Below are 21,393 nucleotides of genomic sequence, written 5' to 3' on the forward strand. Positions count from 1 at the left end.
TTGCTATCATTGCAGTTTATTAAAACACTTGCAGACAAGTACTACTGATCTAATTTAGGAATAAAGGATATGAGGAACAATAATAGAGTCACATGACACACGCCACAACACTTTCGATGTCTTCCAAAAAGTGTAGAGAAGAGTCATTGTAATGAAAAACCCCAGAAGGATGGATTTCAAAATGTCTATTTTCTCTATAGTATTTTGTTTCTCTTCGGATCATTAGGAAAGACCTCTACAAGTGGAGTCTCTCAGCTTTTGCCATTTTAATGAGATTTTCACAAAAAGTTTAAAAGCTTCTGTTAAAATTAAACTGTATAATAAAATTGCATCATGCCCAAATGTTTTATTCCTTCAACCTTTAGCCTAGCTAGTCAGGGAAATGAATTAATGAATCAGCTTGCAAAATGAAGCACTTCTTTTGTGAATACAGGAGGCACAATCTGGCACTCAGAAGACTTCCTGCAAAACTGGCTTGCCCATGTAGACAGCATATTTGTCTTACACTTTTTAACAAAACATTTCAGGAAAGTAATAACTGCTACTTTCTGCCCATTAATGTGTGTAAATTTTAATTTTCAAGTTCATCAATTTCCATGTTGGTAAGAAAAAAAGAAAAAGCTTTCATCTGACCTTTTTCTGATAAAATTTTAACAGAATAGCTGTTAACATTCAAAAATGCTTCAGGGTCCATTCCCATTAATTGTTGTAGCATTGATTTACTTTTTAAGTGTAGGTAGGATGCTTTTCACATACCTTCAACCCCATTTTTATCATAAACAAGTTGCTTCTTGACTGCTTTTCAAAAAAAAAAGTAATCACTCTCAGTCATTTTCATATTCATACAGAAAAAGCGGTACTGCTAGATGTATTAGCATGTTTAAAGAAATCAGGGGAAAAAAAACAGGAAAAGTTCTAGTTACAAATAAAATATGCAAAACATGCTGGATATAAAATTTCCACAGACAGCAGTATTTCATCCGAATAGTTTTTAAAAATTGAACCAGAATTAGGAACTCATGAAATACACATGCTAACTAGGAGTCACCAAGCCAAGCGGAAATGCTGTACAAGGAGGCGTTGCTGTCACCCCGTTAAAGCCAAGGTGTCTGAGTCAGCACCGCAAGGGTGGCATCTTCATCTGTTGAGAAGCCAAAAATTTGAGTCCTCTCCCGAGGGCAGTGCCTACAGTAGCCTTTGAAGAACTGAGCATGGCTCACCCTTTTTGAGACAAGGCTGCCGTGGGAGGGGGCATGTTATGCAACAGCCAGGCAGTAACAGCACATGCCAAGTTTTGTGCTCTAGCTCTCAAGATTAGTCCTGTTTCTTTTCTCATTATTATTTAACAGAATTCAAAACCAGTCTTTTGAATAGAGACTTAAATCCAGGGCAAACCACTCCCCCCTTTCCGGAGTACCACAGTCATTAGGTTACAACCATTCCACCTCCTGCATCCGAGTGTGTCCATTTTGCGAGATCCACTTGGTTTCAACTGAGGAAGCAGAAGGGGACTTTGCCCCTAACTCCCTTCCCACCTTCTTCCAGCTTAGACACTGGCCTAGTGATTAGCATACTGTCCTGGGAAGGAAGAGACATTGATATGAATGAGGACACACCTGAATCCAATTTTCTTGCTTGTTCAACTAGTTTAACCACTATGCTAACCACTGGATCATGAGCAGCCCGGTTTTGAATAACAGTGTCCCTTGCTACTCTGGTTTGGTGGTGGTTTTTGTTTTTGGTTTGTTTGTTGTTTTTTTTTTTTTTTTAAGGGAATTATCTAAGTATTCACACTGGATCAGTCCCTCATGAGGTTTAGATGACACTTCAACTCATTTCTGATTGACTTAAGTGGCTAGTTACACATACCAAACACTAGAATTGCTATGAAGTCTTTCAGATAAATCAGAATATGCCTACAGAGTTAAAGTAGCTCCACGATTATGCAGCTGCTGAAGAAGGTTGGTTGGATCTTTATTACTGCCAGTCGTCAACGAGCCAAGTCTTAGGTTCAGATATAAATACTTATATGTGACATCAAATCTGCATACTCCATATAATATCAATGATTTTCAAAAAATACTCACTATGAGAAGAAGGCATATCACTATGGATACACAGCTTGCAGATAAGCATCTCAAGTTGTGATCGAAACTTACGTTTGCCTCTTCTAACAGTATTTAACTGCTTTTGTTTAGGACCTAAATGGACTAAGCAATGTGAACAAAGCAAGCAAATGAACATTCCTTTTTCCTCCTTCCATGTAGAAAGAAGAAAGTAGTCCAAACATTAAAAAAAGTGGTAAGTGGCATTACATAAAAATTGTAAAATGTCCTCTGACATTGATAATTAATGTAATTTTAAAATTCTCACATTGATTCTGATTTGGTAATTTTATTTATTTTCTAAAACTAAATCCATATGAGAATGAAAATAGATATTGTTTTGAATTAATTTGATCATCATATATCCACATACTAGTTCTGATTACTCAAGCTGTGCCTTTTTTCATATCCAAATTAAAAAACACTTTCAACAGCATTCTGTACAGTATTATTCATTTTCCAAGGGTATGATTGTCACCTGAACATATGGAAAAAAGGAGTATTTTAGCTAATAACTATACTTATGTGTACAATCTACCCAACCTTTCTGTAAAGGTACAATGTGAAAACCCTTTCCATTTATTTAATTTCTCATTGTATGGGGTTTCCTCTCCATTCTTCTAACTACACTCTTTTTTTCCCTGTTTCAAAGGAGTCTGTTGCAGCAGTAGTTTTAATGACTTATTCTCTAAAGTTTGAGAAAAGAGACTTCCCTTTCTGCCAGCCGTTCCATGCTCCTGCCATGCCTTCCTCACAGCTGTTCTGCCTGTCTCCCAGATGCTTCAACTCCCTACCTCTGCAGCTTAGCAGCACCCAACTCCATAGTGCCGCTAAAAGAGAAACAAAGCATCTGACAGAAAATGCATAAGCAAAACAAGCAGCTTTGGCATTGGGTGTTAAAAAAAAAATAAATGATTAAGTAATACAACTTCTACACCTGCATAGCTTCTCTGATCTATGTGACATGAATCACAGCGCTGACTCATACTTCAAAAAAAACCAAACCCTGTACACATAGTTTCTGACCTTGTAATAAACTCCATCTGAAATAGCTACTTTGAAAGAACCAACACACATTTAAACCACTTTTTTTTTTTCTTCCAAGAACTCAGCTCTTCTGTGCTGTTCCTGCCCTCTTACTATTGTGAGCCAGACTACAGTAAATTATATACCAAACACCTTACCCTATTATGTTCTTTTGCTTTCTTCCTCTGCTTACCCTCCAGAGTTCCTGTATTTTAGACCTATTACAAAGACCTTACATCCAGCTGTGCCACACTAACACAAACCATTCTACCTCCAACCTCCCAAGATTCCTCTTGACCCAGCTAATGACAGAAGTGATGGTGTAAGTGACAGCAGGTACGATCTGGAGATTATCAGAATGCAGCATCTCCACAGGGCTATCCCCCAATGCCTACGGGTTGAGAGATTTCATGTGATGATAGCAGCCCAGGTAAAGAAGGGTGAGGTGCTTTAATTATGCCGCCATTTGGCTGTCAAATAAGGTGTTTTCCAACTCCAAGGCAACTGTTTAAAGAAGCAAATTATGCATTTTAATATACCAAGATATATTAAAATGGAGAAAAAGAATGCAAAAACACAAGAGTGCATATAAATGAAGTATAGCTGCCAAACCATGAATAATACACAGATTTACATGTGATTAAAAACTTAAGAACTTTAATATTATTTAATCCAGAAAAAATTGCACAAGTTTAATCAAATATTGAAAATTTTGAAAGGGAACTGACATGGGAAATGACCATCTTCTTTTTCAATTAACTGAACACAGGAAATGAAATTACTTAATGAAACAAGGTTCTTAAATTTATACTTTATTAAAATTTCCTTTTGGTACTGTAATTCCATATCAATTGTAATTATATTGGGGGGGCAAAATATTAATATTTTATTACTATTAAGCTGTGAAAAATAAGGTGATAGGATAAAAAAATCCTACCAAACCTCAAAATAAAAAAGAAATCACAGATAGGAATGTTCTACCAATCTGTCAGCTGTCAGGAATGTATTTCTTAAAAGGAAAACGAGCTTTTTCCAGAAGTACCAGAATAAATAACAAAGGAAATGGACTAATGACCTTAACCTAGTATAGATATTAAAAATCTCATGCTCTTATTAATTCAGGAGTTTTCAAAAAACTGAGGTGGAGCAATACAAAAATGGATTGGGAAAATTATTTCATTACACCATACTATATATTTTCTTCATTCCACACAATCTACCACCATGAGCTGTTCTTATAAAACATTGTATACTGCATATTATAGTTGATGAATCAATATTACTAAATAGGACTAGAATTCTGCAGTTCAAAATGGTATTTCTTCAGACAACCAAGGTGCTAGATGTAGGTTCTGTTAATAGTGATTTTTACCAAGTTTCTGGTGGATACTTTAAAAATTAATTTATACTTACAACTGACTGTAAAACAATTAATGATGTCTTTTTTTTTCCCCTTCCTACATTGCAGGTCAGTTTTGGTACATCCAATATGGAATGCAGTACTAATAAAATGATGATAGAACTTTTAATCAGAACCTGTTGCATCATTCAAATTTAAAAGCTCCAGTACTCAATTGTAGCCAAGCTGCTATAGAAATTATGCCACTGGAAACAAACCTACTTGGTCCTGAGCTAAAAGATCTGATCGTCAACTTCCTTAGTTACCTGTTGCATGAACCTCCCCAGGGCTAGAGACAAACAAGTGCTCCCAGGGTCTATGACTCCGGAATTCCTGCCATGCAGGTTTCGCAATGTCCATTACTCTGCTGTTACTTGCAAAGCGGTCTGTCAGAAAGATGCTTCAGTTGCCTTTATTTTTGGTATTAATTAGAGTAAGTCTGAATTTCAAAGTCAGAAAGTTCTCCTTTAAGAAAAATAAGACAAGTCTGTCAGACAAGGGAACTGGATGAAAAGACTTTTGAATTTTGTCCAGTGACTAAAGGAATGTTTTGTAAAATGTACCTATTAAACTTACTAATAATGTAGACCTATTTTTACAAAAGGAACACAAATTGTGAAAGATGTCACAGAGGCGAGTTCCACTGACAGTAAAGAGCAGGCTTAACTACCTGTAGCTTGCACCAGTTCACCTGAAATCGAGAATAACATCAGTTGCAAGTTTTGTTGTGGCAGAATTCATCTCTGAATTCTACATTCATGGCAGAACTGAGGTAAAAACCTCGTACAGAGATACCTACCGAACTACTAGTTCATACTCTCCCACTGACCTGAAGCTGCTTCCTTTGCCTACACACCTGTTGTAAACAAAGGACAATAACCTGTAGAGGTAAACTCACCCTAAATACAGTCAGAAGACCCATTCATTGTGCCACGTCAGAAATGAGCTATAACGAAACACATCCCAGTAACTATGTGGTTAAACAGAGGACTCGGAAAAACTAATTTTGATAATTTGTTGGGAAGTTTAAATGTTTTTCTTAGCTTCCTTGATCTGTACTGATAGATTCTCTCTGTCTCCTATGTCAAAACAAAAATCAAAAACACAACAAAAAAGTCAAAGCTTGAAAAAAACTTCTATTAAAGAAAAATCCGGTGACTGGTGGCCGCGGGGCTGCTCCCGCAGGCGGCAGCTCCCCGCAGAGCGCGCGCCGGGGACACCGGCGGCGGGGGGGGCCCAGGGACGGGGCCGTCCCTGGCCGGCTCCCGAGGCCTCCGGGCTGCAGGGACCTCCAAACGCCCGGAGCCCCCCCCCCGCCCCTTACCTTTCCCTCCTAAGCCTGACAGACACACAGACAGCCCCCAGGGCTCTTTAAGAGGCTGCCATCACTGCTGCTGAGGGCTGGGGGCAGAGGCAAGCGGAGCAGTGGCTGACCCCCGGAGGCCCGGCCCCATATTGCCTCCGCGCAAGGTCCCCAGCAGCGGCGGCTGCCGCGCACCGGGAGCGGGCTGCGCGCATGCGCGAAGGGGAAGCGCTGGCTGACGGGGTTTCCTCCCCGCCATTGGCTGCCGAACATTACCGAGTGCTTTCGCGCTCCTCCGGCGCAAGGCCGAAGGCGGGGGAGGGGGAGCGAACGGCTCGAAGGCGTCGCGGTGCATTGTGGGGCGGAAGAGGAGAGTCACCGCTCTGCCAGGGCCGCCATCTTGCCTGCGCCCGGAGTCGCTCCTGCTTTGGGGGCCTGTTCCTTCTCCTCGCGGCGCGGAGCGGCGGGAAGGGAAGAGGACGAGGGGCCCGCCCGGGCGGTGCCGATGCGTGCAGAGCCTCCCCGCACCTCCCTCGGGTGCCGCTAGCGAAGGGGGTGGGGGTGGTCGGGCGGTCGCCGGCGCGGCCTCTCTGCTCTCCTCTCTTCAGCCGGGATGGGTCGGTCCCGCAGCCGGAGCTCCTCCCGCTCGAAGCACACCAAGAGCTCCAAGCACAACAAGAAGAACCGGAGCCGATCACGGTCCCGCTCCCGGGAGAAGGAGCGGGCGCGGAAGCGCTCCAAGTCCCGTGAGAGCAAGCGGAACCGCCGCCGGGAGTCCCGCTCCCGTTCCCGCTCCAACACGGCCCCCTCCTCCCGCCGCGATCGGGAGCGGGAGCGCGATCGTGCCTCCTCCCCGCCCGACCGCATCGACATCTTCGGGCGCACGGTGAGCAAGCGCAGCAGCCTAGACGAGAAGCAGAAGCGGGAGGAGGAGGAGAAAAAAGCGGAGTTCGAGCGGCAGCGGAAAATGTGAGCCCCGGGCCGGGGGCGGGAGGGGGGGGATGAGAGGGAGGGGGGAGGAGAGGCAGCAGAATGCTCGTCGCCCCGGTGCCGTCCTGTCCGCGCCTTCCTCCTCCAGGCCCGGGGACTGAAGCGCTTAGGCCCTCGCCGAGGCCTAACTTCTGCCTGTTTTCCCGCCATCCTTCCCTTTCCTAAAGGCCCGCTCCCTCCGGTGCCCGAGAAGCCGCCCCCTCGGGGTGCGAGCCCGCGGCTGCCTGCCTGCCTCCATCGCTGCCTGCCGGCCGGCTCTGCTCGCCTCCCCTCTGCCGCCGCTCTCCTGCGCTCCTCCTAAACTTCTCTCGGCGGCGGCAGCGGCGGCCCCCGGGCCCCGCAGGCTTTGTGCCGCTGCCACACCGCCTGCCCCTCCCCTTTTTTGCGTGGAGCTGGCTTCTTGCTGTGCGTCGAGCGGAGGCATCTAGAGTTCCTCGACTGAGGGTTTTAAGAAATGGCATGCAACGATTGTACTAACGCCGAGGGTTTGGGCTGGGGTTTTGGTTTGGTGTTTGTTTTTTTTTTAAATGCCAAATGGGACAGTGAGATCCGGTGACTTGTTTCATTTGAAACCTCCTTTTTCAGTTTTCGTTATGGGGAACGTGATTATTTATGAAGTCTACAGAGATAGATAAATTTTATTTTAATGAACGTTGCATGTGCGTTAAGTGGTTTAGCAATATTGTTGTGAAGGAGACCTTTATGCAGCAGAGATAACGAGGGTTTTAACAGTCGTGATAAAGTGATTCTTGTTCTTTGGATGTTACCCTCGCTCGTTAGAGCACTGAATCCAGAAATAGCACTTGTTTGTACGTGTGAGGCCAACGAGTTCTGTTAATTCTCAGATGGAGCTTTGGGTTTCGTTTCAGCGATATTGTCCTAACGAAATATTAACTGTAGTTCAGAAGGCTTGAGCCTCCTGAGTTGTTGCTTTCGTTGTTGTTTGTTGTTGATCTCCCTTGCGAACTTCAGAATTTGACAGCAATGTCACCGAAAAGTTGTATAGCAACACAAACACAGGTGAAAATGTTGAAGGCTTTTTGAGTTACTGACCCTAGTTTTGTGGTTTGTAGTTTTATCTAGTGCCTAAATTGCTAAAAATCTTCCGTGTGTATCTGGGAAGAAGGATTAAAATGTGCTTAATACGAGAATACAGTGAATAGTGTATCTTAGTATTCTGGAGCTATTTTAGTTCATAGATATTCTTTTAAACGATATGTAAATGGATTTGAAGATTGAAGAGAGAGAACATTACACAAATAACAAATATTATCTACCTTAAAATATTAAATCGTGTTAGACTTAGTGGAGAATTTTATGGTTAGTCTGTATCCAGACTTTAAAAGTTGGGAGAGGATCTCTTCAAGTGCCAGTGGAAAATGAAGTGTTTATAATTTTTAAATAATATGTCTAATTTTATTTTTTTGATGGGAGTGTTCAAATTGAAATGGAATGAACTGTAGCTCATTCAATAATATTAGATACAGCAACATATATAACTATTTTCTGAAGTAAGTTTTCTATATGTTAGCTTTGAAATTTTAGAATACTAAAAGTCTGTATAGGAGGAAAATGACATTTGAGTGATATTGGCAACAGAATAGTAAACTTCTGAGGGAGAAACAATATTGGAAAAGATTTGGTATAGAATTTGATGCTTCTAGAATACACTTTAAATTTCAAAAAGAAAAGGCAAAAAAACTTCATACAACAGAAAACTGTGGTATTTGACTAAGTTATCTGTAAACAGTGTTATGTATTTTAGTATATACTCATGTTAGTGAAGGAAAGAACTACTTTCTTGCTAACTAAATTTTTCCTATAATGCTAGTTTTCTAGAAAGGCCTTGCAAATATGACATCTTTTTTACTCGGAAATCTGCTGAAATGTAAGCAGCTTCCTTTCTGCAGACTTTATAAAATGAGTTTTTAAGGAGTAAATGGAACATACTAAAAATATTTTTACATTAATGACTTAACTGTTTCTCTGGAGTCATGGCTCAGTAGGTCAGATGATAAACTATACCTCTAAATAAAATACTGTAAGTTCATGCGACTTAAAGAAAGAATGAATAGTTGTTGTAAACTACAGAATAAATTGTTGAAATTTATATCTGTGTTTATAGTTTGATTTTCTTGATAAACTCAAAGCCATTGATTGGAAGTGTATTATCTTTATCCATAGGCACAAGTTGGTCTTATAAATTAACATTGAGATTAAATTTTTACTTCTGTTTCATGTCTTTCTAGTGTTTCAAGCAATGTGGTTGTTTACACTGGACAGTTATTATGTATTTGTAATGTTGCCAATGCCTATGAAAGTGAAAAGATACATTTGCTTTGTTTAATTAAATTTGAACAGAATTTATTGGGGTGAGAAGAATGAAACGTGTGCAGACACAGTGCTTAATTTGAGGACATCATCAGTTGCTGAGCATATTTGAAAACTTATTTCAGACATGAATGTCAGGATTTTTTATAACTATGTACTATATTTATTCAGTTAGCTAACTTTTATTCAAGATTTCCCTAATGTTAAGTGTAAAGCTAAAATAGTTGGAATAAACCATGTGAATATGAGCTTTCTGAAAATGACTTCTGTAGATCAGCCTCGTACTGATACAGCTTACAGCTATGTCCAGGACAGTGAGAGTACCCACTGCTGAATAAATACCCGTAAGAGGGACGAAAAACCTTCAGAAATAAAAGGCTATTTTGTGTTTAAAGGGTGCTTAAAAATTCATCTTTTAAACTTTTGACCCCTCCCCCATCTTCCACCCAAAAAGGGCAGTATTTAGTTGTGGCTTGGCAGAGGCACACTAACAGAATGGGGTGGGTATGTTTTTCAGGATAGTGGTGGCCTTGGTGGTTGGTTGTTTTTTTTTAACTGAAAAAATTCGCCTCAAGGTATTTTGTGTCGCTTTAGGAAAAGTGAATGCTGCCCTAATGTGTCACAGAATACATTTGCTCTCTCTTGAGGAATGGAAGGTTAAAATTTGTCTTCTGGGGCTGAATGATTGCGTTGGGGGTTCCAAGACTTTTTACTGAAGGAGGCACACTATCCATTGTGTTTGGCATGCTTTTGAAAAGTTTATACATGAAAAAGGGGAATTTAGGAGCCTTTCACCTCGTGTTTATCTAGATCAGTAATCATGCTTTATTATTTCCTATTGCATGTTTGCAAATTGTACACTGAGGAAATCTAAAAGTTAGTAAATCCTGTAACTTTTTGGTTTTAATCAAAGCTGGGTTTATGTATCTTAATAAGATTATGAAATGACATGTGATTAGGATATTACCACGGTTGTTGTTACTCTAAATCATGGATTTCTGGTGCTGACAGGCAAGAAGATAACTTTATAAGATTGTTCCTTACTTCATGGAATACTTAAAGTTCAGTTTCAAGGTTAGAAAAGAGCAACCTTCTCCCCAAAGCCCATAATAATTTGAAATAAATAGTTCTATATGAAACCTAGCTATACAGTATACATTTTTGTTGATCTTTGGATATCTAATTGTCATATCATAATAGTGTTTACTACCCGGAAAGGGATTTTTTTCTGCACTTGGTAATAAACCTGCAAATTGACCTAATCTTTTTGTATCCTTTTAAATGAAAACTTAAAAGAGTGATCAGGCTAAGTGATAATGCTGCTGCTAAACCAAAATAAAAACAAGAAGACATTTGAAAATACTTCCAAAATTCAGAACATGGAAAACTGTAAAGGTTGCAAGGATTTATTTAGCACTTGGTATATTTTGTTTTGGATAATTATGATAGAAACAGAGTGCTGCAGTAAAGAAGTTAAGGAGAGCTGAAGTATTTTCAATTCAGTAAGGTAAATTATTGGATAACAAGATTACAGAAACAACACCTGGAATTCTTATTAAAATATTCAAGTTACAAATTTTATTGCATCTGTCTTCTATTTTTGTTATTAGAGATTAGTTTGGTGCCTCTGGGGCGGTGGCTTAAAGACAAGATTTCACAAGATACTCTTGCTATGTGTGGCTTAAAATTGAGACCATTTAAGTTCCTAAAGGGTGAAAGACAGCCAAAATTGGGAGATTTTTGTTTTCTTTTTTTCCCTAAAAATGATCAAGTAGTAGTATGATAAGGGGTCATCTTAATCTTGGTGTCATGAGATATGGAGAGATGCTAAACATGGTGTGGTCTGAATGAGCAGGTTCCCTGTGGTAGGAACACTGGTTGCCTGAATATTTACTTTCCTTAAATGTAGGGCGAAACATTCTTTAAATTTATGATCTGTCTGTATAAGGGATAAGACTCTTAAAAAGTTGATTCGGTAGCGTGGCTGATGCTGTGTATTTGCAAGAGATTGTTTCGATGCAACCATTCTTTATTGATTAAAAAGGTAATCCTCATGTTTGCATTTTCTAGTCGTCAACAAGAAATTGAAGAGAAACTCATAGAGGAAGAAACTGCTCGAAGAGTAGAAGAGCTCGTGGCTAAACGTGTAGAAGAAGAGTTGGAGAAAAGGAAGGATGAGATTGAGCGAGAGGTTCTCCGCAGGGTGGAGGAGGCTAAGCGCATCATGGAAAAACAGTTGCTCGAAGAACTCGAGCGACAGCGACAAGCTGAACTTGCAGCACAAAAAGCCAGAGAGGTAACGCTCGGTCGTTTGGAAAGTAGAGACAGTCCATGGCAAAACTTTCAGTGTCGGTTTGTGCCTCCTGTTCGGTTCAGAAAGAGATGGAATACAGCAAATCTAATTCCCTTCTCGTATAAACTTGCATTGCTGCGAAACTTAATTTCTAGCCTATTCAGAGGAGCTCACTGATACTTAAACAGTTATTCTCCTAAAACCTGAACAAGGATACTTGATTTTTAATGGAACTGACCTACATATTTCAGAATTGTTTGAAACTTTTGCCATGGCTGCAGGATTTATCAGCGGTCCTTTCATTTTTGGGGAAGTGTATTAAAAAACTGTAATTATGTATCCTTCATTTGTTTCATTTTGTTTACCTAGACTGTAAGAGGCTTTTGCCTTCAGTCAGGCAAAAAGCAGGGTCCAGCAGTGAGCTGCAGTACCTGTCTTTAACAAATAGGTTTCTTACTCTTCATTTAAAATGAATGTTTTCTTTGAGCATACATTGGACTAATTCTGGGACTTCGAGCATAAGCCCATCCACGTCTTCACGAAGGATCTATGTCCAAGTCATATCAATTTTTAATAACTACTAACAACTCCTTTTTTTTTTCCCTAGAAGTTATAAAAGAGCAGGTTGCCCTTGTCTGAAGTCAAGCTGAACATGTGACTTGGGTGTTTTTTTTAATCAGCAGCTGGAGCAGAAGCTGAAAATGTCTTTCTGTGAGACAGTAATTTGCTACTAAAGGCTTTGATGCCTGCCTGCACCAATCATTCCAGGATCCAGAAATTTCGAGACAAACTTTAAACCATAAAGGAAATTTGTGCTAAACAGTCATAAGACTCAAATGCCTTTTTCACTCTGTACCTCCTACACAGTTTATTTTAAATTAATATTTTGATTGGCTTACAAAAGGAAAGACAGTAGCAAAGAAGCTTTCCCCTTCATACTAAATGTGACGCGTCTGTCACATAATATCTTAAACTTTAAAAAAAAAAAGCCCAGAACACTGAGTTACAAGAAATTATTAAGAATATTAAATTACACTTGTTTTGCAAATTCAAATCTTAACTATCAAAGACTTGAAGTTGAATTTAAATGTCTGTAGTCAGCAAATGCTTTGTGTACGAGGCTTTCATTTGAGCAGATGGATGACCTTTTTTTTTTTTTTAAGTATTTTTGCTATTGTCAGTGCAACGTGAAGACGACCCATCAGTTCTTTGTAACCCAGAATAAACTTCCATGCCTGGAGTGAAGTGTGCTAGCTAGTAGCTGGTTACTAGTCATAGTAAGAAGTTTTCTCTTCGTATGCTTGCTTTGTTCGTATTAACTTTTTTTTCTTACACAGACACAAACCTCTGGCTAACTTTAAACCTACCAAATATTAAAATAATTTGGATATATATTACGTGAACTGAAACACCTCAAACTTTCACGCAGTCTTCATATTTATGAGTCGCATAACAGAGTTCCATAAAATTCACCAAGAAAGCAACAATTACAAGGCTTTATTTCCTGATCTTGCCTTCCCTGGACTCCTGAGTTCCAAGTTCAGACTGCAAATGACAGTTTCAGCTGTCTTAAAATTGTCAAAATACTGAATGTAAAGTCCATTCTCCCCATGAAAGAAGCCCATAGCTCCATGAAGTATGGATTACCATTTGTATTTTTCACTAACAGTAAATGTATTTTTCTTATTAATTGTTTGCCTTAGGAATGATTTACATATTTTTGTTCCTTCTTATCATAAACATCTGCATTCCTCAGCTCAGCCTTCCTTGTATGTTGTTTCTTTATAAATGGTTGAGCTGCTGATGCAGGTATTGCCAAGCTAACAGTACAAATCATTTTAAAGAGGAAGCTGGCGCGTATGGCAGCCGAGGAGCACACTCTGCAGGACACTGGACAAGACAGTAAATATTCAACTTTTAATGCTGATTAAAGGAGTATAGGTAAAGAATACGTAGGTATACTTAATTGGTGAGACAAACTATTCACTTTATTTATATTTTCTATATTACTTTTTAATTTGGTAAATACTATCCAGTTTTTGTAGTTGTCCTTGTTGATTTGTGTGATATTAAAATTCTAGTAATAAATTGTCAGGATTCTATGATTAGGGAGGGTTTAGTTGGTTGCTGTTTGGACTGGGCGGGATGATGTAAATTGAGTACTAGAAACCAGTTTTAGTGGCTGCACAATTTACCGTTGTGAGACAAAATAGGTGGCTATAAGGCTGCCACTTTAAGTCAGTTCACAAAAGAATTCTGAGAAAGATTAGTGAACATGCAGAGATAAATATTTTACTTTACTAATATCTTGCCCTGTCCTCCCATTTAGGAAGAAGAGCGTGCAAAGCGTGAGGAACTAGAGCGAATACTAGAAGAGAATAATCGAAAAATTGCAGAAGCACAAGCTAAACTGGTATGTGAAGATGCAGTTAACAGTTCTGTAGGGAAATACAGGTCCCTCTGCCTGCTTTGCAACACAATTACAATAAACAAATCGACCCTTTCTAGGGTTTTAACTTGTCTATTGCCGGTTATGTCAGCAGTGCTGCTGTCCTTCCCTTGAGCATAAGAGACCAGATCCTTAGCAGTGATGCTAGTCTGAAAAAATAGTTCAGGTGCAGTTAATTTAGAGGAAGATAGCTGCCTTCAGAATTTAAAAAGTACGCTTTAACTATATCTGACAGGAAAGGTTGAAGTCAGTTTGCAAACACGTTCAGTTTCTAGAACAGAGGCGATTAATTCTGTTCCGTTGAGCAGGACAAGTACAAACTGGATTTGAGACTAGTATAATGTTGCCGTACAAGTGCTGAAAGGGACTTTCAGCATAAGCTTAAGATGTCTCGGTTATAGAAGTCTAGCTTATGTTGGTCTCCAAGCCTATTTAAGCAGGTGCCTGCCTCATGAGAACATACAGTATGATTTAGCTGATCCTAATCAATCAATGATAAACCAAACTAAGCTTCTTCCAAATCCTGACTGAACTCTGTTGGTTTCAGTTACCCAAGTAATTGCACCTTTTTCAGGTAAAGGTGATGCTTCTTAAAACTCTTTGCTTGAATGACATCTGCTTTAGATCTGTTTTACCCTTTTCCCAACCTCATATGGTGGAAATGGGACAAATAGGAAAATTTAAAGTATTAACTGACGTAATGAACAAAATAAGCACCTTTAGAAGACCATTGGAAGAGCTTTAAGAACCGTAAGTCAGTGTAAGGAATGACTTGTTACCAACCAAGTAAAGATGGCTTTTAATTACAGAGGGTTTTCAGATGGGTTTTGGAGTGGGGAGACTTCTGTTTGAAGTTCTGTTACTTCATTATGTTGTGCCTTCATCTGACACGTGACGGGTGTCGGGGAGCTTCTCTATATCTACACCGACTTCCTTAACTAAAATGCAATGTGTTGTTTGCAAAGCAATGCTGAAAAACGTTGCATGTAAGCACTCAAGATTTGGAGGAGTTAGCTGTACAGAGTTTTCAAGTGTTTCTTCTAAACTCAATTCAAATTGAAGAAGAGTTGAAGAAGAAATTCAAATAACCATTTTATAAATAGTTTCACTGAAACCAACCACGGCATCTAGCTCAGGTAGAACTGCTTACATAACTATGCAGGATTGGACCTGTTTGGAAGTTAATACGGACTTGTAAATTGCTTTTATGACTACAAAATATGCTGGCCTAAATTCTACCATTTTCATATATAGGCTGAAGAACAATTGAAAATTGTTGAAGAACAAAGAAAGATTCATGAGGAGAGGATGAAACTAGAACAAGAGAGACAACGTCAGCAAAAGGAAGAGCAAAAAATTATCCTGGGCAAAGGGAAGTCTAGGCCAAAACTGTCCTTCTCACTAAAAAGCCAGGATTAAATTGCAGCTCTGAACTCTTAAAAAAATGAAACAAACAAACAAAAAAAACCCAACAAAAAAGCAAAACGAAAGAAGAACTTTGTATGGTAGCTTCATGTTGAAGTGGTTTTTTTTTTTCCCTCTCAATTTTTTTTTTTTTCTTTTTTGAAAGTCTGGAAAGTTAGCTTGTTCTAATAGGGGCTGTGCTCTGCAATTCTTAATTTTTTAAAAAAAACTTCCATTAAGTTAAACCCTTATCAGATCATTGTTGCCTTTTAGAGGGTAATTTGTTTTCATCAATTTTGTTTCTGTACTAGTGGTCTGAAGCAGATCAGGTCACCCTATGAATTGTGGATGATCTGATAAGGATTTACTGACCTACTCCTCAGAGTTTGACTCTGATAATTGACAGAACTTTATACTGGGTATTGCTGACTTTTAATTTTTTTTTTTTTTTAAAGTCAGTAAATACATGAGTAAATTGCCATAGTATTACTGGACCTCTGTGGTTTATTGTTAAATCAGTGTCCTATGATACTGTCCCATTGTTGCGCTTGATGTTCCTGATACAGGTAAGGAAATAGTTTGTCATTTCTGCTATGAATACATAGAGTTCAGTATTGTCTCTGTTAGATTTGTTTTTATTACATTGACAGCATTCAACCAGCGTTCCCCATTGTGTAAATAAACCAATTTGCTGAATAAAGTGAAAGTCTTAAATTCATATGTTTAAGTAAATTTTTTTAGTACACTTCTATAAACAGCTATAACAGTGACAAATTCACATTATTAAATTCAAGACTATAGTGGTATTTTTTTCTTAAATTTTGCTTTAAACTATTGTGGCTTCTCCAACTTAGAATGCAAAATTACACACAGTACAAAATCCCTGCAGTTGTGAATGTTTTTGATGGCTGCTGCTCTTTTCATGAATGTTGGGTTTTATTCTGACAGAGACTTATTTCAGCTGTAGTATCATGTTTAAACAGCTGTATGGCTTATTGCACCCCGGGCCGATACTTCAGTATCTAATCCCCTTCAGTTCGCTTCATAATACGGTATATTGTATAAGTTAAGGTCATTTCCATATAATGAATTTGATGGATCCTAAAGGATTTAAAAGTGGAAGTGGTTGGTTTTTTTTTTTTCCCCAAAGGACTGGACCGGCTAGCATACTTGAAGTGAAAAACAGAAAGTGAGATTCTGTCTAAATACATTGTTTTAGCCAGAAAGCTACTGTTGTTCATACACAGATCTTGAATGTTATCAATTTATATATACAGGTTTTATTTTGAAAAATTAAACTACAGATTGAAAACTATATATGAAGTCCCCTTTTTGTATATAATTCTTCTACCAAATCCTGGATTACTATAGCTTGTCCAGTTCTAAAACTTTCTGTTTCCTGTCGGTATGCAACATCTGTAGTAACTGTAAAATGAAGGTTGGCAGCAGCATTTGAATGTCACTGGGCAAAGTTGGAAATTATTCCCAAAGAGTCTGTTTCTCTCGATTTGGCAAATTAAATGTGGGAGCAAGCCGAGGGTGCCACTGAAAGCGGTATCCAGTGTGCTTTCTGTGAAACCTGGGCTTGGGGGCAGATGGATGTGTATCGCTTTGTCCAGTATGTCAAGGAAAATGTGAAAACAGTAAAATACCTACGCTATTACTGTACTTAAATTTGTCTATATATTGTGTTACAAAAAGAAGGTTGAAGGTTGCTTAATGCATAAAAACAAAAGCTGAAGCCAAATAAACCGTGTACGTGACCTGTCGGCAGGAGCAGGCTGTATTTAAAGCTCAACTGATACCTGTATTTCTAAAACAGAAAACATCCCCTGTTCCCGTATGAGAAACAAGCTATTAAAAGTCAATACTCAAAACAGACCTATGCATTTTTGTTTCCTCTCCTCTTCTAGAAGCAAGAAGCTAAGTTCTCATACACGCAGCTGTGGTATCAAAACATTTGGTTCTACATAGCTAATTTCCTGTTAAATAGTAGCGGCTGTTCCTTGCGCTGGACCTTGCAGAGGCTTAGGCTTTGTTCTGTCACACCTTCAGGAGTGCTGCGTGGACGAAATGTCCAACCACACTCGGATCGCCCTTTCTGCCATTCCGCACCTCCCTACCGGGCTTTCCTTCCCCCAGCCCTCAGAAACGGGAAAACGGCTATATCTGTCTTGCCGTTGTTGTTGTTGGGGCAGACGTTTAGCTGGTAGAAACCACTCTTTGCTGTCCTAAAGCCTTCTGAATTTCTCGGACAGCTTTTTGTAGAGCTGGTGTGGGTGACTGTCACATTTGCATTATTCTGGGCTTTTCTTTCTTTGTAAAAATCACTGTAGGGCTTAGGGGGTGCTGTTGATTTCAGGGAGAAGGACGAGGTGCACACAGTTCAGGAGGGGGGCATTTGATGATAAGAGCTTGAGATGTTCTTATATTCCCTTAAAACTTGATACGCATCTAGTGCAAAGTAGGTTAGAACATAGACGTTTGGGTAGCGATTAAGCTGAGTATGAGCTGGGGGGGTGGTGTCTACATAAGGGTATTAACCTCCTTGGAGAAATTGCTGTGAGAAATGTTGGGTGTTTAATTTTTATTTTATTCCAGTTTGAAGTTCAAATTTTATTTAGACAATTTTGCGTTCTGGTTTGGGGTTTTTTTTTTGGGGGGGGGGGGGGGGGGGGGGGCTGTGGTCCTTCCCCCCGCCAAGAGAGTCAGGGGGGCTGTTTTGTTGCCACCTACCTCAAGCAGTGTTCATTTCCCTTGTGACAGAAGAGGCCTCAAGTTTTCCCAACTCCTCTTCATTAAGTGTCCTGGAGAATTATTTTAATACGGAACAACGCAAATAGCCGGCAGGGGCAGGAGGGCGGGAGGCCTTGCAGCAGTATCCTAGCAGTGCACTGTTACTTTGGAGATTTGTTAAACTGCCCTTCGAACTTCCCGTGTTCATTACCATCATTCTTCCAAGTGGAAGGGGAAAGCTGACTGCTGCGAAACGCGTTGGTGTCCTTGAAGCTTAGCAAAGCAGAGACAATTAGGTTGGCGAGATGTCTAAGCTGCCAAGGGACTGCATACCTATGTGTAGATAGATATGTCAGTATTATCTTGCTAAAGTATCAATACTTCATCTGCTCCTATCTCGTCTTGAAAAAGAAGGATCCGTCTTCATTGTCTCTTCTCTTAAGCTCTGCCACCTCGTGCACCTCACCCTGCCTGTCGCCCTTGCTGACGTGACCACAGACCCCTCTTTCTGACGCTATTAACCTGCCCCCTTACGATTGTCCTGTCCTGGGGTTTGGTGTCATTTTTTGTATGGACACCAAATACAAAGGTGTTCGTTGTGATTCACTTTTAACTGCATGAAGTGTCGCGTTAAACATTTTCAGAGTACTTGGAGATGTGTCGTCCCTTCGGCAGGCAGGGGGCAAATGATTAGTTGTTATCACAGGGTCTCAACTCGGTGCAAGTTCAGGTGAAATTCAGGTCGATAAAACGCTTTTGGGTTTGCATTGCAGAGGTGATTTATTTCAGAACAGAACTGTGGAGTTGCCTGTGTGCCTAAGGCTCATTCCGAGGCAGGAGGATACGGTCAAAGTGCCCAGGCTGGTACAGTTTCGGACCAACAGGCCAGTCCAGCTGGAGCTGAACCATGACTTTCACGCACCTCCGTTCCGTTGTCATGCTCCTACCGCCAAATGCAAGCACTGTCAGGGTTATGCCCCTCTGTTTTGTTAGCCAGCTGAGCAGCGCTGAGCCTCTGGTGACATTTCCGTGCTGAACAACCTAACGCTCCCTCTCGTCTTTCCTGGACTGACGCGCAGAACCAAGGGTTACGCTGGCTCAGCGGCCAGCTCCGCACGAGGGCACATAAACCCGCACAAAAGGCTGGTCATGTAGCAGAGGTTTGATTCCCACCCCACATAATCTCATTGCAGACCGCAAATTAACGTCAGAATGTTTGTTTTCCCAGAGCGATACTGAGAACTGGTGGAAAAAAGTCAGAGGATTAAAGTGCATGGTTAGGATGTACCAACTTCTCTGCTTTTTATCATGAGGCTGCTTGAATTCTAGGGCTGTGTTTAGGAGGAGCTAAGCTCGTTTTCTAGGAAGCATGGTTAACCAAAAATTGTGGTTATAAAACAGACATGGAGAAGACAGATAAACGTCTAGATATGTACTCTACCATAATTGCAGAAAATGCATTGTTATGGTGTGAATGGTATTTCAGGGGCTGTTACAAGTATCCGGCATGCTTGGCCTTTTGTACAAATAAACAATCCTTTTAAATCAGTACGTGTCAATCACGCGATCATTTGTCTTTATTCAATTTAGCAGTAACTGTATCGAGTTATCTCCTTTCGACTTTCGTAACTGGTAAATTTTCACATAATGATGAATGACGGTGGGCTTTTCCGCTCAATAAAAAATTTTCACGTCCTTCTCATTGCCGATGTTTAGAGCAACTTTTAACAGAGAATCGGGGGTTGTGGGCCCAATCCTGATCCCATTCAGATTAGCTGCCTTTTTGTTACAGATTTCTAAGACCAGAGCCAGTATCTATGTAATTATTGCCCACACCGCTGTCGGGAAGGAGCCGAAACGGGTTATTCGGCGACAAACCCGGTTTTTGCTGTGAGGCCGCCTGAAGTGCAGGAAATAAAAAGCTTTAAGCGGCGCAAAGGGCAGAGCCCCGGTTTTTCCCTGAAGGTAGAGGGCAAGGCAGGTCTCACCTGCTCGCTGGCCCCGCTCATCCGTCCGTCCGTCCGTCCGTCCGAGCCGGGCCGCCTGGGCGCATGGGGGCCGCGGCACCGCTCCCACGGCGGCGGCAGGATCTCCGCCCCCCCCCCCCCCCCAAAAAAAAATGCCTGTCCCCTGCCGGATCGTCTGCCGGGAAACCGCGTTCCCCGCGAAACCCGAAGTCCCCGCCGGGCCCTCCTCCTGAGAGGGCCCCCAGAGCAGCCGCGGCTGCGGCCGAAGCCCATTGCGAACTTCCGAATATCTGTGAGCTTTTCTGCGTTTATCCGCCCCCCGCCCCCGCCCCCAACCCGTACCCCCACTTTTCCTCCCTGTCCGAGGCGATTCCTGCTGCTCCTCGCAAGAGAGATGGGAAAGCGGGAGGCCGATGCGGCGGGGGGCCGGGGCCGATCGCACGGTGGCTGCCCCGGTGCTCCGCGCCCCCCCCCCCCCCCCCCCCCCCCCCCGCTCCCGGCCCCATCCCCGCAAGTAACTCGGAGGCGCAAAAAAAGCGCGTCCCCCGCCCCGAGCCCAGCCGCGGGGATCGGGCCCCCCCCGGGCAAAAAGGGTGAGCTGAGCGGGGTAACCACCGAGCCCGCGTTTCTCTGGATGCCTTAACCTTTGTTGCTTGGGTTATCTCGGAGATAAGTTCCCGTTTTCCCTCTAGATTTTTGCTTAAACGTGATTTTATTACCGCGGATTTTAATACACCTACGGGGTGCATCAGTAGGATGCTGGAGAGTAGAGTAAAACAGCTGTATTTACGTAAAATGATTAGCCGCTGGACAATAGAAGTCGAGTGATATATTTAGCTGCAGGAGGATATTTTCAGACAATACCAGGGCTCTTCATTTCCTCTGGTTTACTTAAAGCAAGGATACGGAGAGTTAGAGGTCACAGTTTACTCACAGCTTTTACAAAACACCGCTCGTAACCTTTTGCTTCAAAACAAACAGAAGAAGCAGCACCACAAAATTGAGGTAAACCCATTTTACACGTCTCCGTCGCTAGAAGCATTTATCAGGCTCAGTGTTTACGTTGCTTCACGACTGGATACACACCACACATTTGTTTAAAAGTTTAATAATTAAGTCCTTTCCTCCCCTCACTGGGCGAAGCTCGCCTTTGATGCCCCTCGGTGCGCATAGATACCCAATCTCTGCCTCCCACTTGAGCGCTAAATTTCCGTCCTGGGAATCAGAGCCTTTTCCACCAAATTGCGTCGCCGGATCTGCAATTCCTTCCTCACTGCAAATTAAATTTAATTAAGCAGTTTACTTAAAACGTATTCGATGTTTTGTGTGAAAAGCAAACTGTTTTCCTTGTTTCCTTGAGCGGTAGGTTTCATTAGACAACTACCAAACA

The 21,393-nt window shown here is 41.2% G+C and overlaps 1 protein-coding gene across 2 annotated transcripts; it reads left to right on the forward strand.

Moving 5' to 3' along the window:
• Positions 1–6,171: 6,171 nt before the first annotated feature.
• Positions 6,172–16,615, forward strand: ARGLU1 (arginine and glutamate rich 1). Of its 2 annotated transcripts, none has more exons than XR_010371097.1 (4): positions 6,172–6,802; positions 11,225–11,450; positions 13,292–13,860; positions 15,151–15,292. XR_010371097.1 is itself a non-coding variant. In XM_064440608.1 (4 exons), exons 1-4 carry the CDS (start codon positions 6,447–6,449, stop codon positions 15,313–15,315), a joined length of 831 nt encoding a protein of 276 aa, XP_064296678.1. In that variant the 5' UTR covers positions 6,179–6,446; the 3' UTR covers positions 15,316–16,615. The 2 variants fall into 2 exon arrangements, 1 of the variants encoding a protein (XP_064296678.1); XM_064440608.1 differs by having other exon boundaries at positions 6,179–6,802; positions 13,777–13,860; positions 15,151–16,615.
• Positions 16,616–21,393: the final 4,778 nt, after the last annotated feature.

The sequence above is a fragment of the Phalacrocorax carbo genome, chromosome 1 (assembly GCF_963921805.1).
Source record: "Phalacrocorax carbo chromosome 1, bPhaCar2.1, whole genome shotgun sequence".
In the NCBI taxonomy this organism is placed as follows: Eukaryota; Metazoa; Chordata; class Aves; order Suliformes; family Phalacrocoracidae; genus Phalacrocorax; species Phalacrocorax carbo.

Coding starts and splice junctions, on each gene's coding strand:
- ARGLU1 (XM_064440608.1), top strand. CDS start 6,447: ATGGGTCGGTCCCGCAGCCGGAGCTCCTCCCGCTCGAAGCACACCAAG. Junction 11,451..13,776: donor CAGCACAAAAAGCCAGAGAG/GTAACGCTCGGT, acceptor CCTCCCATTTAG/GAAGAAGAGCGTGCAAAGCG. Junction 13,861..15,150: donor CAGAAGCACAAGCTAAACTG/GTATGTGAAGAT, acceptor TTTCATATATAG/GCTGAAGAACAATTGAAAAT.